Source organism: Pituophis catenifer, unplaced genomic scaffold (assembly GCF_029215685.1).
Source record: "Pituophis catenifer annectens isolate HBS135680 unplaced genomic scaffold, rPitCat1.0.hap2 SCAF_9, whole genome shotgun sequence".
In the NCBI taxonomy this organism is placed as follows: domain Eukaryota; kingdom Metazoa; phylum Chordata; class Lepidosauria; order Squamata; family Colubridae; genus Pituophis; species Pituophis catenifer.
The window spans coordinates 16,061,963-16,079,113 of record NW_027256889.1 but is presented as its reverse complement, the minus strand read 5'-3'; the positions used below and the strand labels follow the sequence as shown (position 1 = coordinate 16,079,113).

Genomic DNA, 17,151 nt, shown 5'->3' with positions numbered 1-17,151 from the left:
ACTGACCGTTCAAAGATACAACAAATCTGTCCTCGTAATCTGAGGACTATCTGTAGCTGATAGTTGCTTAGCACCCTCAGTCGTCTTTAGAGGCTCTCCTTTAGGTGTCCTGCCAAATAAGGCAAGGAGGGCCCTGCTTGTGAAAAGCTTTGCTGAGGATAGAATACCAGGCACTTGCACTGATGTGTTATCAATGCCAGGTTAAGACATTTTTCTTCTTCTACAGGAATATAGTTATAAAAACTATAAACATTTTTACAGTCAGCTTTTTATTTTAAGTGCTCATATTATATTGAGATTTTGGTTCTGTATGGTTTTCATTAAATCATTCCTGCTCTGCTTATTCATTCTTTTTACTATTTGATTGTTTGCCATGCTTTAAGTAACTATAATTTGCTGAGAGTTCTGGGCAAATTAGAAATATTAATAACCTCAACTACCACATTTTTGACATCTTGGATAGAATCACTGTTTGATTATTTATTTCGAAGAGTAAATGAAGTATGTTCAGTAAATCATTTAAGAAAAATGAAGACTGCTAGAATAAGGTAACACTTCAGTTGCAAAAATTGCTGTGGCCGATTTCTCTTTTTATTACTTCAGCCCACGTTTTACTCAGCTTTTATATGAAGATATTGTCCAACCAGATTAAAAACTATACCCAACTCATTATTATTCATCTGCAGACATATTGAACAAGAGAATAGATCAAAATTGGGGGATTTCAGGTATGCAATGAAGTAAGTTTCAGTTCTAATCATTAAATTGCTTCCTTTTATGTTCTGACAAAATTCTGAACCCTGGAATCTGAACAATGCTTAATAGTGTGCCTCATTTTTTAGCTCAGCTTTTACTCCAACTATCCTGTGCATTCCTCTCAAAGAACATTACATGGAAGATCTTCTGGTACTGAGAAGGATGGATAATAAATAAGCCACAAGGAAAGAGGGCACTGAGAAAGAATTGGGAGCCCAACAGCTCTTGAGAGCAGTTTGCTATGGTACTTACTCAAGCTGCCCAGCTGTCGAATGACATTTGCCAGGGTGATGTTGGTCGCACATTCCAGCTCATTCCGAACACTGGGCAATGTCTGGCGGCACAGGTGCCTTGGCTCAATATTTCTTGTTACTAATGGCATGGTGGATCAGCTTCAAACAGGGCTCTGAAAGATAAAGAATAGTCCCAAAACAGGAAAAAGATTATATGGCCACAAACCTTAGCAACATTAGAGATACACTAATTTTCTAACATATCGTAACACAAGTTATGTGTTCACTCTCTAACCTATATATTTTTTAAATAAACCTAATCTGTAAGGTTGCCAGAAGGAAATCAAAGCCTGATAGTTCCAAACTCCCACCAAAAACTCCCACTGCTGTAACCTGTCCCATATCCATTTATTCAAAACTATATATATGGTTTTTATGACCGCTAAATATTTTCAAAAACTATTTTTTATTAAATTTATATGCTGCCCATCTCACTATATCTAACAACTTTGGACACTATAAAGACCAATGTGAAATTTGCACATTAACACATTTTAGCTGGGGAAAGGATAAAAATTTGTCATGCTAGACAAATTGGATTCTCATGAAAAATCAGGAAGTGTTGATAGCTGACCAGGCAGCTTACTAACAACTGCTTTTTAGCCAGAGGATTGCACTATTTCTCCTAAATTCTCTCATGATGGAAGGCTTTCCTACGAATACATCTGCATTTTAAAAAGTCATTTTACTCTACAGAAGAACACAGTAGGCAATGGCCTATCACAATTAGATAAATGCCATACCTTTTGAAATTATTATACCTCAGAAAGATTCTGAAGGACAATCATGCTTGTTTGCCTTTCCAAAACTTTTTTTTAATCAAGGCATCTGTAATTCAATTAACATAACACTTAAAGAAAGCATTTGTTAATAAATATTAATTAAACAAGATAATTTGTAGATTAGAGTTGCCTAAATCAAATTAAATATTTTACAGCCACTAGGGATAAAAATGTCAAAATAAGGAATGATGCTCTTTTGACGTTCACTACCTTTCCACCTACTATAAAACCAACCATCCGATTTTCAGCAATCATAAAGTATTAAAGTGCCTGTATGCTCATGCCATTCATCTTCAAAAGACACTGATATTTCTCTTCAAGAATTTGCACTCTGTTGGAGAACACAGCCATGTGTTTATGAGCTGTCCAACTAGCAAAAATAAAATATACTGCGTTTAATTAGCTAATTTTCAAGGAAGAAAAGGGAACCCACCCTCTCTGAGGTTAGGCAGCAAACAGCTTTGCTAAAGGAGACAGCTGTCTTGTGACAAATGCTCTGATCTGCTGTGAGATGGAATGGGGGGGGGAGGGAAGCAGGAAGCTGACAGCTTGGGGAACATGGCTTCCTGTCACCAACAGCAACAATCCAAGACTCTTTTTTTTTTTTAAAGTCAGCTGTTTATGCTTGACTTTGAACCACCTTTTTATAGTCTCTGTGGCAGCTGGCAGCTTATCTCTGAGGTCCAGGAGTCATTCCTGAATGCTTTTCTATCAGGGTGTTAAGGGACCGAAGCTGATTTAGCTTTTGCTAATTACCTCCCAAGCCAAAATCTAAATTTCCAAATTTGACCTACCACTGCAGAGGAGTCCAAGATCTAGAGGGTACAGAACAACATTCAAAGTTTTATGTGTAACACAAAGTTCAGTGGAGAGGGGAAAAAAACCCTTAAAATTAATAGTTGGAGCAAAGAGCAGCCAGGAAACCTTAAAATAAATTTACCTATTACCAAGACATCCTATGCTTCGGTATCTCAGAGATCAGTTTACATATTGTGCTCATAATCACAATTGCAGTATTAGGAACAACTTCTAGTTCTGATTTTGTAATAAGTGGATTTGGTATCTTAGTATATAAGATGGTGTCTCACTCAATCCCCATGTTAATTCTGCAGTGTTGTTTTTACTAAACTTTTTAATTGGGAAACAGGGTAAGATAGATATATTTCAAGCTATTACAATGTTCTTGGCAAGTCTGGCTCTGAACTTAACTCAAAGGTTAGCTTCAAATGGATGGTTTTCCCTACAGTGATTAGCTTCAGAGAAGGATTAGCATCCTTCAGATGACACACATCTGGTTTGCTAAATGTCAACTACTGTTATACAGCATGTTGAAAATGGGAATATCATTCTGAAGAGATGCACAAAGGCAATCTTTGTTAATTCTTAGAATCTGCAAAGCAAACCTAAGTCACTATTTGAAAAATAGAAAAAAATACCTACAAAATTCTCATTGCGGTAATCTGTTTGCCTGTTTATACACTTAAATTAGCCTAAATGGTGCATTACATTGCCAAAAATTTTGAATCAAGGTACCTAAAATCCATTAACTTAAAGGATGCATAAAAAACCTGGAATGTTTGGTTTAACAAAGCAGGAAAGAACAGTTGAAATGTCTATTGAGATGAAGACTAACGTAAGAAATAGCAATACAAAAGCGGAAATGGAAGTGCAACTGTAAGCACATACCGGTGGAGTAAGAATATCACAAAGCCACCAGTTATATAGAAATAACACTAAAGAAAACCACACTCCTTCAGAAATGAAAGGAGAAAGTCCCAGCTTTATGAAAAATAAGGTGAAAATAAGGTTTTTCAACTGGGGATTATGAGAAGTGAAATCCAAACACATCTGGAAAACACCAGCTTGAGGAAAATCTGATCCGAACTATGAAATGGGCATCCTCCTAAAATCATATTAAACATTTCTGGTACTATAAATTGCAGTGTTGGAAGAAGAGATTCACCACTTGCATACAGTGCATATTTGGATGGGAAAACATGCTATCATTTGTATGCAGATACTACTGTTTCAGACTGTACAAACAAAACAATAGCTTGTAACTGGTTCAAACATCAAAAAGAGGAGGGGCATCCAAAACGTAATACAATAAAAGTAACTCAGAGGATGTATACAGGACTCATGTGCCCCTGAACAAATCAGGATTTTTTTCATTGTCGTAGGTCAGAAAAATGCTTATAGAAGGATTACTTCAGGTAAACCATTCTTTTAGTATGTTGCTTTTTCCCCTGCTTGAAAACTAACAGTGAACACTGAAAGGAAGGAAACGAATAAGAGCCCCACCCTCACCTAAAATAACAGCAAGAAAAGCTACAAATAAAACATTTCTGATGAAGTTGACTCCCAATTTCATAACTGAAGTAGAAAAACTCCCCACCCCCTTTTTTTAAAAAAGAGAAACTATCTCCTGGACAATATGTGAAAAAAAAACACCCTCCAAATCAACATTGTCACAACAATTCTCCTCTAATGACATACCACACTTTAATATCAAATATCTTTTAGGATATACATCCAAAATACTGCTATGATTTTGACAGCAATCCGCCCAATATGTTAAAGGAAAGAATTTGCTTAACCACGTCAGCAATTATACCTCTGGTTTAAAAAGCCTAGTTCCCCTTTGGACTTTCTGAATATTTGCATATCTTTGTTGCCGAATGTTACCAGAGGTTATGTAGATCCCAGTGGTATATAATCTACTGAGCCACTCACATCAAAGTTGGGTGTTTGTTTCATTCATTTCCTAACATCATTCAACATGTAAGGTGTCCCTGTGAAAAATAAACTAGCTCCTTCGACTCATCTGGGTGAACCATATTTAAATGCAAAAATTGCAATCAAATATTTCCTGTTACTACTTTCTTGCACTGCTATGTAGAAATATTGTTCTAGTCATTATCATATTTGTTGGGTTTAAATTGGAAATCTGATTTACAGTGGTGCTTAAAAGTTTTCAAACTCTTGAATTTTCAGTATTTCTGCATAAATATGACTCAAAATGTGACCTGTTCTCTACACATCCCAAAACTAAAGAGAATCCAATTAAACAAATGAGTCAAAAATTATACTTGTTCATTTATTTATTGAGGTAAAATATCCAAAGCTAACCGATATTTATGCAGAGAGATTAAATGTTCACATTTTAGCCACCATTCCAAACAGTGAATCTATTTTTCATTTCTAAAGGCATTAATGACTATGGAAGTCACCAGAAATTTCTGGGTGGGGTATGACACATACTCAGAATCTGTGATGAAAATTTCATTGAAGTGTTAATTTTTTTGTAGGGCAACCCCAAATTAGCCCTGATTGTTAATGAAGTACTTATACAACTGGTCGTAGATTGCCCTTTAACTCAACAGACTGAATTGGGGGAGTGTCACTAAACTAAAAGAATGCTCATAACTCGATGACTACCTATATTATAAAAGTAATATCACTAAAGGATTTTTATGTTCATTTCTACGAATTATCATCAGTCATTTCAACAATTTTCGTCTGACTTGGAATACTTGGAAGATTCTAAATATATTTTAGTGCACATGGCAATCTTTAACTCTATTTAAATGTCTCTGTTGGGATGGGCAATGGATTCATGGGTCATTAACCAAAGAAACATTTGAGGTTATTTACCTAGGTATGGAAAGCAATCGGAATAGAGGATGAGACCAAATAAAACTATTCTATTTCCCCTTATCGAACGCTGAGCAAAGTCTAAAGGACAATTGCATATGAGGCTATTTAAATACACTTATGAATCTGATGCAGAGGAGCAAGGAGATGGCATTGAAGGGGATACATGTCAATCACTGGTAAAACATGGGCTTAGCCTAGAACCAGGAAGAGATGAGAAAAACTGAAGGCTGCCCTGCCTTGACTCTCTTTGGCAGAAGGGGAAACAATGGTATATTTTCAAGAGTCTATTGTTATAAGCTATAAATTGATTGAGTTCTAGCATTTCTTGTGATATCTGTTTCCTGATCTGGTCTACTTTGAAGAGTTAACACCTGAGATACAACCAAATTCATCTGGGATTCAAATTGGGGCTCGATGGCTCAACCGTTAAAGATGCTAAGTTTGTCAGCTGGAAGCTGACAGCCTAGGTTCAAGACCTGAGTGCCGTACAACAGGTGAGCTCCTATTACTTGCCTCAGGTCCTGCCCACCTAGCAGTTTGAAAGCATTCAAATAGGAATGGATAGATAGATGCCACTTTGGTGGGAAGGTAACAGTGTTATGTGCACCTCCACATATAGTCATACTGGCCACAACTACAGAAATGTTTTCTGACAACGCTGGCTCCCTCAGCTAAGAAACGGAGATGAGCACTGCCCCCTAAGAGTGTCAGACTTGACTGGACAGGGAAAACCTTTACCTGAGATTCAAAACAGGATCCAGAATTCTGCTGAAAAATATACCCACAGCCGCTGAGTGCAATTATGCATCTTTTCAGATCTCCCTGGTCAACTAGAAGCTGAGAATAGAAAGGGGTAGGAGGGGTAGGATGAGAGGACAACGATGGTTGGGAGCAGAAAATAGACATCCTTCTTCTATACTTTCAATCCCTCACACCTTCAAGCAAATACCTGAATAGAAACCTTGTTAAAATATCTGCAGATCCATAGAACAAAACCAAGCAGCACAATTTTCCAGCTAATTAGGGACAACTTTTCATAATACCCAGTGGTGGATCAGACACACCAGAAGATCTAGAAGAAGAAGAAAAAAAAGGGGGGGGGGGGAGAACTAAAGGGTCAACATTTTAAATTTCTATCAGGCCACCAAATCAGAAATCTTATTTCTTTTTACCAAGGAAAGACCAATTGTTATTTCCGGTGTCTTGACAGTGAGTTCGCTCAGCAGTTAGTAATTCCTTTGGAAAATTGCCAGAAAGAACAGTTTCAAGTAGTTCTGAAAAGCCAGGAAAAGGGAGGAAATGATAGATATTAGAAACCTTTAAAAGGAAGGTCCAGAAGAAAATTCTGCATCCTGCCAAAAAAGGATGCTGTAACCTATCTGAGAGAGAAGCCTCAGCAACAAGCACTGCACAAGTAATTATTCAAGACACCATTGTTGTATCACATCAGATCCACCTATCAGATCCACATCATAAGCACTTACACTTCGCCATTATCTCAAATGCAGATTTCTGTCATTTACAGGCAGCTATAGCTAGCAGACAAACAATATTTGGAAAAGAAAAGTTATGGTTTTAATGGATTCTTTCTTCCTCCCATCCCTGCCCAAATAATTTCTTTCTTTCTTTCTTTCTTTCTTTCTTTCTTTCTTTCTTTCTTTCTTTCTTTCTTTCTTTCCTTCCTTCCTTCCTTCCTTCCTCCCTTCCCTTCCTTTACATACTGTCTTAAAGAGCTTAGAGTTACAGAACAGTAGAAATGCTAACTATACAACAATTAAATTGTGCTTAAGACAGGCAGAAAGATATTAAAAACAAAATATACTGTGAACTGTCCAAAAAGACTAATTAATGCTTTCCTCGACAATTCAGCCTTAAATCCTCATTTCCTGCTCATAAGAATTGACTCATACATAGCCTTAGTTACATCTTTCTTATAGAGTATGCTTTTCTTTATAGAACCAAGGATGGACTAATATTCCATAATGCCTAAATGTTTGTATACATGCATGAAATTTACCCAGGTGTTTCTGTAGGTTTAACCCTTGGAAGATATTTCCCAGAATCATCCAACATAATCAAACTTACAATAGAAATTTATTAATTAGTGTATATTCTGCAAAGTGACAATACATGCTTTCAGATTATTTTAATGGCTTCTTTTGCAACTGTCTAGATTTCAAAATAATCCTTAGCACACGAGGACTAAGTTTCCATGGGTAAACTAAGCTGACATAAATTTGAATAACTTGTGGTTCAGCATGTTGTGGAAACACAGCAACTCGTGGCCATGTTGTATGAAGTAGGGTCTTTACATAAAGCCATAATACATAAAGCCATAATATCACGGTATTTATCCAGGCATAGCATGTTATGTAAACAAAGCAATTCTGTTTTGTTAGCGTTAGCGTATTATACAAACTAATCTGTTAAATTGAACTGAAATACTGATTAATTTTTCCTATCTACACAGATGGTAGAGAAGTAGGAATGCTTTAACCTGACACCTGTGCAGATAGCTATTATAGCCATAATGCTAAATAATGGTTTATCATTACACATAAAAACATGCTATTACCCCACCCAGCTGATCTTAGTCAGGAACAAGAGTTGTTGTTTCCTATTCCACATCTTAAAAGTTTTGCACCCAAACTTAGTTATAACAGCCAATAGCTAAGCTATACCTTACCGTACAGGTAGTCCTAGACTAGGGGTCAGCAACCCGTGGCTCTGGAGCCGCATGTGGCTCTTTCATCCCTCTGCTGAGGCTCCCTGTCGCTCAAAATATGCGTCACAACTGCCAATGTGTGACACCTGCCAGCACATGATTCATTGAGCTTTTCGACTCCCAATAAGCCAACCATGGATAAATCCAATAAAGTTTCAGAAGAAAACAATGTTTAATTCAACTACATATACTAGTTTTGTGGCCGCTCACGAAATAGTCAGGCACAGGAAGGGTTTTGTGGCTCCCAGAGTTTTCTTTTCTTTAAGAAATGGGTCCAAATGGCTCTTTGAGTGTTTAAGATTGCCGACCCCTGTCCTAGACTTACGATAATTTAGTGACCGTTCAAAGTTACAATATCATTGAAAAAAGTGACAAGACAGTTTTTCACACTTACAACCATTACAGCTTCCCCATGGTCATGACATCAAAATTCAGATGCTTGGCAACCGACTCATATTTATGACAGTTGCAGTGTCCCAGGGTCATGTGATCATCTTTTGCAACTTTTTAACAAAGTCAATGGGGAAGCCAGATTCACTTAACAACCAAGTTACTAATTTAACAAGTATGGTGACTCATTTAACAACTGTCTCACTTAGCAACATAAATTTTAGGCCTCAATTGTGGTAATAAGTTTAGGACTATCTGTATTTTGTCAAAGGCAAAATGTTCAAGATATAAATTTTCATTTTTTATGATTTCACTTAAACCACCTTTAATTATTACAGCTGAATGTTCAATCCAACATTTTATAGGAAAAAAAGCACAAGAGTTGTTAGCTGATCCAATTCTACTCCACTAGAGATAGAAGGCACTACTTTTAATCTGACTGGCAGAACAGATCAGGGATTCAGTTGTTCATCAAAGGTGTAAGCAAGGGTACAACCAAAGGATGCAAACCGTGTAGGTGAAACCAGCATTAGTTGGCTATACTGAAACATGATCAAGAACAAGAAGTAATCGCCACTGAATTCAACAAGCGTTACCTCCAAAGAGCATCACTGTGGTTTAATTCAGTTTTTAAAAAAGACAATGAACAGAAAACAAGCCAGATATAAATTATAACTATGCCATAGTTAGAGGCTACTGCAGAGATTGGCTTATCTTTAAATCCATCTTATGCTCTCCAGAAACACTAGAGCAATTGCAAGGATATTAAGACATACATCTTCAAATGACAAGACTGAAAATTATTTATACATTGAAAACCAGCTACTATGCATTTTTTGCCAGGCTCAACAACATTTCACAATTAATGTTATACATTTAAAAGCTGAATTGATGCAAGTATGTAAATATATCTAAACATGGTTGCCTGTCCTCATTTGTGTATGACTGCCATATTGTTTTCTCTACCTGGGAAATGCAAGCATCAGTTATTCCCTACAAATATTTGCACATATTTCTCTTTAGAGATTTTCCCTCTCTAGTCACAATGCAACTAGTTAGGAATGATTTATCTGCTGACATTCTTCAGGACAGATATCTAAAACTGTGCCATTTAAGTAGCTCCCCTTTCCTTAATTCAGTTTTTAAATTATGCACTACACTTTCAATGGCAGTTCTAAATTACTGAAATAAAGCAGCCTTTCTATAATACCTACAGTTCTTTCTAATTCACCTTATACCTTATACCTTATACAATTAATTATATTCGATATCCAATTTCTTCACCTTACCATTTGTTGGAAAATACTAGGAAGATAAGTCTTTTCTTAATAATTAAATGTAAATAGCTCACTAAATATAATCCAATTACTTTAAGAAAAATCATTACAATATGTGCATGCATTCTTGCCCGAACAGTTTTAGTATTTTAAATTAATCATTGCTGAATATTTATTAAGTCAACCTCTGACATTACAAAATCTACAACTGCCAATTTCTTTTTCTTAAGGTATTTTTACAGATAGCTTTAGATTTCATTATTTTAGGTTTTTTTCTCAGAAGTATCTTAAACATTTGAATTAAGAATTTAATAGAGCTTCCAAACAATAAGAATGATTATTACAAGAACATATACGTTGGAATCAGAATTAGGACACCTTTATAGATTTTACAAAATAGCCAGGTTAAATGGGCTATTAGCAAAACAATCACTGTGATATAGAAAAGATGGATATACCAGTCTGCATTCATGGGTTCTCCCGCCAAACCTCCCTTTTAAGCAAGCAGCTAAGCAAACCAGGATTTGTATGGATTTGAGAAAAGCGTTCATCTCTTAATAGGACTGTTTTTGCTAACTGTGTCAATATTTCTGATAAAAACTCTGTAGTTGATTACATCCCCAGTAGTCCTCCACTTATGACTGGTCACTTAGTGACTGTCCGAAGTTATGTTGGAGCCCCCCCAATACTACTTATGGTTTCAAAGTTCCAACATTGCCTTCGCCCATGGTCACATGACTATATTCAGCAACAAAACCACATTTGTAGCCATTTACAACACCCTGTGATCACATGACTGCAATTTACAATGTTTTGGCCAGAAACTATCTGTACAATTATCACTCTGAAGCTAGAAAATGGGACAGGTTTACTTCTGCAATTCTGCTATCCTTTGGAGGCACTATGCTCATGACAACAGAAGTAAAGATACCTATCTTTCTTTCCATCTTCACATTTGGAGTCAGAAGAAAAAGCAAAGAATTATTTTGCTGTCACATCACTGATGCACTCTAGACTGCAATCTAAGCAGAAAGCCACAGCCTTCTCCCCCAAAGATGGAGAGAAAAAGGTTTGGCACAGTTGGAAGCCAGGCTATTCTTAGAACCACAACCATAGCTTGAGGCTAGTGAGAGGCTGGCCTTCCTATTACATTCAAGAGGAGGCAATGAGGCACTTGCTCTGATGAGTAGAACTACAGGATCCCACAGTTGGAGAGTAACCTCTGCCCACCTCAAATACAGTTGTCGACAACTCCTCGTTGACTTTTCTCATAAATCAGTAGCATTTTACAGGAGAGATCAATCAATCCTGAATTTCACAAGGTCTAATCCTTCAGAAAAAAAGGTTTCAAAGATACTTTATTCTAAACCAAATCTGAAATGTCAATTGAAAGGATAAAGTAGAATGATTCCATAAAACCAAGAGAATCAGCACAGATTTGGCAAATTCTCTACCCCATTATACATAATTATACATAATGCAGTAATTCAATATCTATAGCAATTTTAACAATGTTGTTTTTTTCTCACATCTTTTCTAGGGATCATCTAGGAGCCACTGCAGTAGAATGAAGATAAACATTGTTACTGTCTAACAAAAGACAGTAACTGGTGTGTGTGTGTGTGTGTGTGTGTGTGTGGTGGCTCAGTGGCTAAGACTTTGAGCTTGTTGATCAGAAAGGTCGGAAGTTCAGCGGTTCGAATCCCTAGTGCCGTGTAACGGGGTGAGCTCCCGTTACTTGTCCCAGCTTCTGCCAACCTAGCAGTTCGAAAGCACGTAAAAAATGCAAGTAGAAAAATAGGGACCACCTTTAGTGGGAAGGTATCAGCGTTCTGTGCGCCTTTGGCGTTTAGTCATGCCAACCACATGACCACAGAGACGTCTTTGGACAGTGTTGACTCTTCGGCTTTGAAACAGAGATGAGCACCGCCCCCTAGAGTCAGGAACGAGTAGCAAAAAAAATCTTATTTGTAAATCTAACAATACTTTGTATTTGGTACATAAAGTATTAGTAAAACTAGTAATTCAAGCTATATCAAAATTATTTCCATAGCTAATGAACAAAAACTCATCACTTATTTTTCTTCTCTCTAGATAATCAGTATTAAAGAAATTCTAATACTCTTTATTTTATATGAGTTGATATTTTTCTATGCCTCTTGCAAGTACCATATAGCAAAACTAAGAGCGAAAATTTTTGCAAAACAAAAAAGGGGAACAATCCATTTTTTTATCCAACTGATCTTCACACTTACAAAATAATCATTAATTTTTATTCTTATTTATACAACCACCTGCTTTTTGCATAGGCCCATCAAAAGTACTGATATAAGAAATTATATTAAAGGGTATATGGCTGTATTTTCTAGAGATCATACATATCACTCTCCAAATTCCCCAAGTATATGTACATAGGAATACATATGCATACCCAAACAGGCCCATATCTTGCTCTTGGGCACAGGATTTTTTCTGCCAACTTAATTCCAACATAGGATTTACTTTTTTTTTTGATACAATGTAGACTGCATCTATTTCTCCAAATACTCCAAATACCTTGAGAATTCTCACTCCAAGTTACTCTCCAAACTACCATCATAACATCTTCCTAACCAGGGAAGCCAGGGCATAAAACTAATCCATATGCCTAAGTAATATGCATTTCTTTCCTTATCAAAGGATGCTCATTTCCATGCAAAGCATCAATAGAAGCAATTTCCTGTCATGTCATTCCACTAAACCTTTATCAACAGACTCCAGAACATCAGAGATTTCCTGGGTACACACTGGATGGATTCTAATATCAATGGAAGAGAATTCCAATATCACTAAAGCCCATGGCTCAGTTTTGGCCTCCTGACATTTTAAAGTGCTTTAAGAGGCTGTTCAACTATAAGGCTAAAAGCGTCCTGTTTTTTAAAGGCAAGAGTTGGGGTGGAAATGAAACCAGAAGGTCTCTGGAAGGCAAACTTCTCCATTTATCTCCCATAATATGGATCAAAATAAACTTTCCAATATGATTCTAGGCCATTTTAAAAATTGAGAGAATTAAGGGTGGGGATGTGGAAGCAGCTTTACCTCTCACCCCTATCTAAAATATTAAGCTATAAAGCGCTCCATGGCACAGGACCCGGGTACCTTCGAGACCGTCTTCTGCCACCAATAGCCTCCCACCGACCAGTCCGTTCCCACAGAGAGGGTCTCCTCAGGGTGCCATCAGCCAAGTTATGTCGGCTGGCGACACCCAGCGGGAAGGCCTTCTCTGTGGGAGCCCCAACCCTGTGGAATGAACTGCCCCCGGAAATACATAAGATCTCCGACCTCCGGGTGTTCCGCTGCGCACTGAAGACCCTGTTGTTCCGCCAGGCAGGGCTGTCAATATAATAATTTTAAATTGGGGTATTTTAATTTTTGGGGTTTTAAATCGGCCAAATCTATTTAATTATTTTAATTTTTAATTATTGTTGTGTCTTGTGTTTTTAAATTGGCTGTACACCGCCCTGAGTCCTTCGGGAGAAGGGCGGTATAGAAATAAAATTATTATTATTATTATTATTATTATAATGTGGGGCATTGGTTTACCATGAAGCATAAATCCAGCCAATGTGATTTGTAAACCACTAATGGCTTTCAGAGCATTATGTCTTGTTCAAAAGTACTGTACTCAACAAATTATTAAAAGAAACTATATTATGATCTGGGAGATTGACTACTTTTTCCCACTTATGGTCAGCATGGGTGTTTTCCTATTTCATAGGGAAACAGCCCTCCTTTCTCTTTATTATTTATAACACCAATTTCCTTTTCTCAATGGAAAATTACTCTACGATTAGTATTTTCTAGTTTAGATAGAACATTTTTAAAACCCATTGGTTCCTTAATCAACTAGTACATGATTATGTCATCATATCTGTTTAGAGAGACTCCACCTTCTTGCTTCATTTCATTTAGTCTTTCCTGCATCAGCATTTTCCTTGTCTATGAATCACAGCAAGAAGTGTGTTCCAAGACCCCATTAAAGCCACAGAATTGCTTTCCTGTTCCTCTATTACTTTGTTCAGTTTCATTGAGTACATCACTCCAGTGCCTTTCTTTTTACCAAGACAAATGCCGGAATGTCCTGATTTTATACTATTTACCAAAGCAATATTAAAAGACTCCCAGTTTATGACATATATAAAGACATTCCATATACAACTGACATCACATACCAAACAGAAATGAAAGGCTTTACAAATTTACACTGGGAATTTTTTACTTAGTATGTGCAAATTACAATCCTAAATATAATTACAACAGGATACATTCCTTAAATTGTTTATGTTAACAATGTTAATGTCCCATCATTCCCCAAGGAGTTCTGAACACAAGAGTTTCCCTCCCTCACAATATCTACATATCTTCCTCGGGATGAAGGCTAAACCTACAAATAGCGCTGGGCCAAATTTCCATGTATTATAGACTAACAGAACCTTCTTATATCCAATTATTTTCAAACACTCTACAACCACCATATACCAAAACGATTCACAGTAAAAATTCAATGAATAAATTCTTCCTCTCCAGATACACTATATACACATAGTTTGACTGGATTGTCCTATGAAGAAGCGAGTGCCTACAATAACTGTTAAATATTGAACTTCCTGGTTTTACACCACTAGCTTCACTTCCTTATCAAGAGCGAAAGAATGTGGAAGCATAGACATTGGGAACTGGGCAGAATACAAATTTAATAAATAAAGCAGAGCAATTTACAAAAAGCTTATTGCAGGGAAAATTGATCAATACAGGTAGTCCTTGCCTTCGACCACAATTGAGTCCAAAATTTCTGTTGTTAAGTGAGATGTTTGTTAAGTGAGTTTTGCCCTATTTTATGACCTTTCTTGCCACAGTTAAGTGAATCTTTGAAATTGATAAATTAGTAACCCGGTTAAGTGAATCTGGCTTCCCCACTAGTTTGCCTGTTAGAAGATCGCAAAAGGTGATTCCATGACCTTGGAACACAGCAATGCTCATAAATATGGATCAGTTGCCAAGCATCTGAATTTTGATCAGATGACCATGGGAATACTGGAAAAGTCATAACTGTGAAAAAATGGTCATAAGTCACATTTTTCAGTGCCATTGTAATTTCAAACGGTCACTAAAAGAACTATTGAAAGTCGAGGACTACCTGTATTCCCAATAACCACATAATCTGGTTATCTAAAAGCCATTTTAAAGAACACAATATTTTCCTCTTTTGAAAAGCCACCCCACTGCCTTTAGTAAGATTCTTTCGAACAGTAAAAAACTACACCTCTGCTGTGATTCTTTACACAATACCTGTATAAACAGCCAATTGATTGCAAACAAAGTAGGATCAGTATAGATATGGACCAAAGCAGAAAACTATGTAACAGGATTTCTGAATAGATAGGTTAGACCAGAATCTACGTGTAGTTCTCAGATTTCCTATCTAACATGAACATGGAAAATAGATTAATTGTCTTTGTATGGTGCAATGAGAGCAGCACAGTTTTGGATCCCATGAATGCTAACAAATATGTTACAGGATAAACTTGCAGGTTTCATAACCCTCAAAAAGGAGGCGGCGTGAACCTTCACCTTTAATCCAACCTGAACACCCTTGTAGTTTTACACCTTTCTCACTTTAAGTTGTAATTTTAAAAAGGAGCAACATGTCCAAGTAAGACAAGTTTAAAACATTTTAAAAAGTTTTCTCCCCGCCCCTCCCTTATGGAAATAACTCGGGGAGGAAGAAGAGGGACAAACAACCAGGAGAACGCTCTAGAGTAGGAAGGGCTCCTGATTTTGGCTCTCGCCTTGACCCACGAATTCTCGGGTACGGGGCTCCGAAATCCTTACCACGAGCCCCATTCGCTTACCTCAGCCATCACTGTGCACTTGGGAGGATGTCGGGGAGCCAGCAGGAAGGAGAAGCCGAGGGGCCGAAGTTTGTATTGTCCCACTCCAGTACCAGGCGCCATTCGTAGGGCAAGCCACGCCCCTCACCTGTCTGGGGCACCACCCGCATAGGCCACGCCCCTCGCTTCCGCGGCCGTCGCCTCCTCTACGTCACCCCCAATGGCGCCACTCCCACCACGATATAGAGCACCTTTCCAGTTTGCCTCTCCCCCCACAGCTCTTTAAGGCGACCCCTGGTCTTTTTCTTCCCCACATCCCCTCGCTGCCACGGGGTGAGGCTTACCCGCCTACGGCCGCCTCCTCCGACGCTCTTCCCACTCAGCTCTTCACCACCGAAGCGAACCGTCCCAACCGTCCGCCATTCCACGGCTTTCCCCCTCAGCTTCCCCTCACCGATCGTCGTTCCACCCACTCCACCGGTCCGTTATCTCATTGGTTCTCGGGCGTCTCCCCGCTCTCGCTGGATTGGCCGACTTCCTCTGCCTGTCAAACGTTACCCGACGCGATTTGCGTAGCCAGCCAACTTCCTTTTTTTCTTTCCAACGACCACACCCTACGAAGCCTTTAAAAAAAGGGGAAAAAAGTAAACAATATGGGCCGTACCATATTCTGAGACTAGGAGGGGGATTCGTGTGGAGAGAACAGTTTCGGACAAAGGGGTGACAGTAGGCTTCGAAAAGAAGGGAATCGTCGCACGTTATCACTAAAAGAGAAAGAGAAGGCATCACTTGCGTTCTGTTTTCTCAGAAATGTATTAGATTCTCAAAGTCCCCTGTTTTGGTTTGCTCTCCCTTTATTCTGCTTCGCTAGGCCGGTCTGCTCTATGATCCTGAGGTTGGGGGGGAAAAAAAGGTTGAGTCCCCTGGCGTTAGGAGGTATTACTGCAGTACAGGAAAGTTTGGGGAGTTCCAGATTGAAAAAACGGAGAGGAAAGGCGAAGCGACGGGAGGGTTGGGAAGGGGGGATGGGGTGTCAGGCTTTTTCACACGTTACGCAGCAGCATGGTCACTGGGGGCTGTTCCAAGGGTTTCCCCCCCCCTCCAAACTTTTCTTTGTACCATTTCTGAGACGGCTCGTTGCGGGGAAGCAGCCAGCCTCAATTTAGTGCCCTCCCCTTGTACGAACTACGACTCCCAGAATTCCCAGTGTGCCGAGCGAACACGCGAGGCGTCAGCTTGGAATTCGGGGAGTTGTAGTCTTAACTCGGGATTGTGAGGCGGTTCTGCAGATTGGGTGTTAAGGTTTTTTGAGGCAGCTCAGAATCTGATAAATCCAATGAAACTCTGAACACGAGGCAACTGATAATCAGCTTGTATTTCTGGCCAGAAAGCAAAAACTGG

General features: G+C 38.3%; 1 protein-coding gene across 1 annotated transcript in view; it reads right to left on the bottom strand.

Moving 5' to 3' along the window:
* The window catches only part of WASF2 (WASP family member 2), a 35,893-nt gene extending 19,624 nt beyond the window's left edge, over positions 1–16,269 (bottom strand). The window contains exons 1-2 of the mRNA XM_070949345.1: positions 16,095–16,269; positions 1,009–1,162 (exon numbers count right to left, since the gene is read on the bottom strand). Coding sequence (XP_070805446.1) covers positions 1,009–1,138 — 130 coding nt within the window. The 5' untranslated portion in view covers positions 1,139–1,162; positions 16,095–16,269. The remainder of the gene's footprint in view (positions 1–1,008; positions 1,163–16,094) is intronic.
* Between the last annotated feature and the right edge of the window lie 882 nt (positions 16,270–17,151).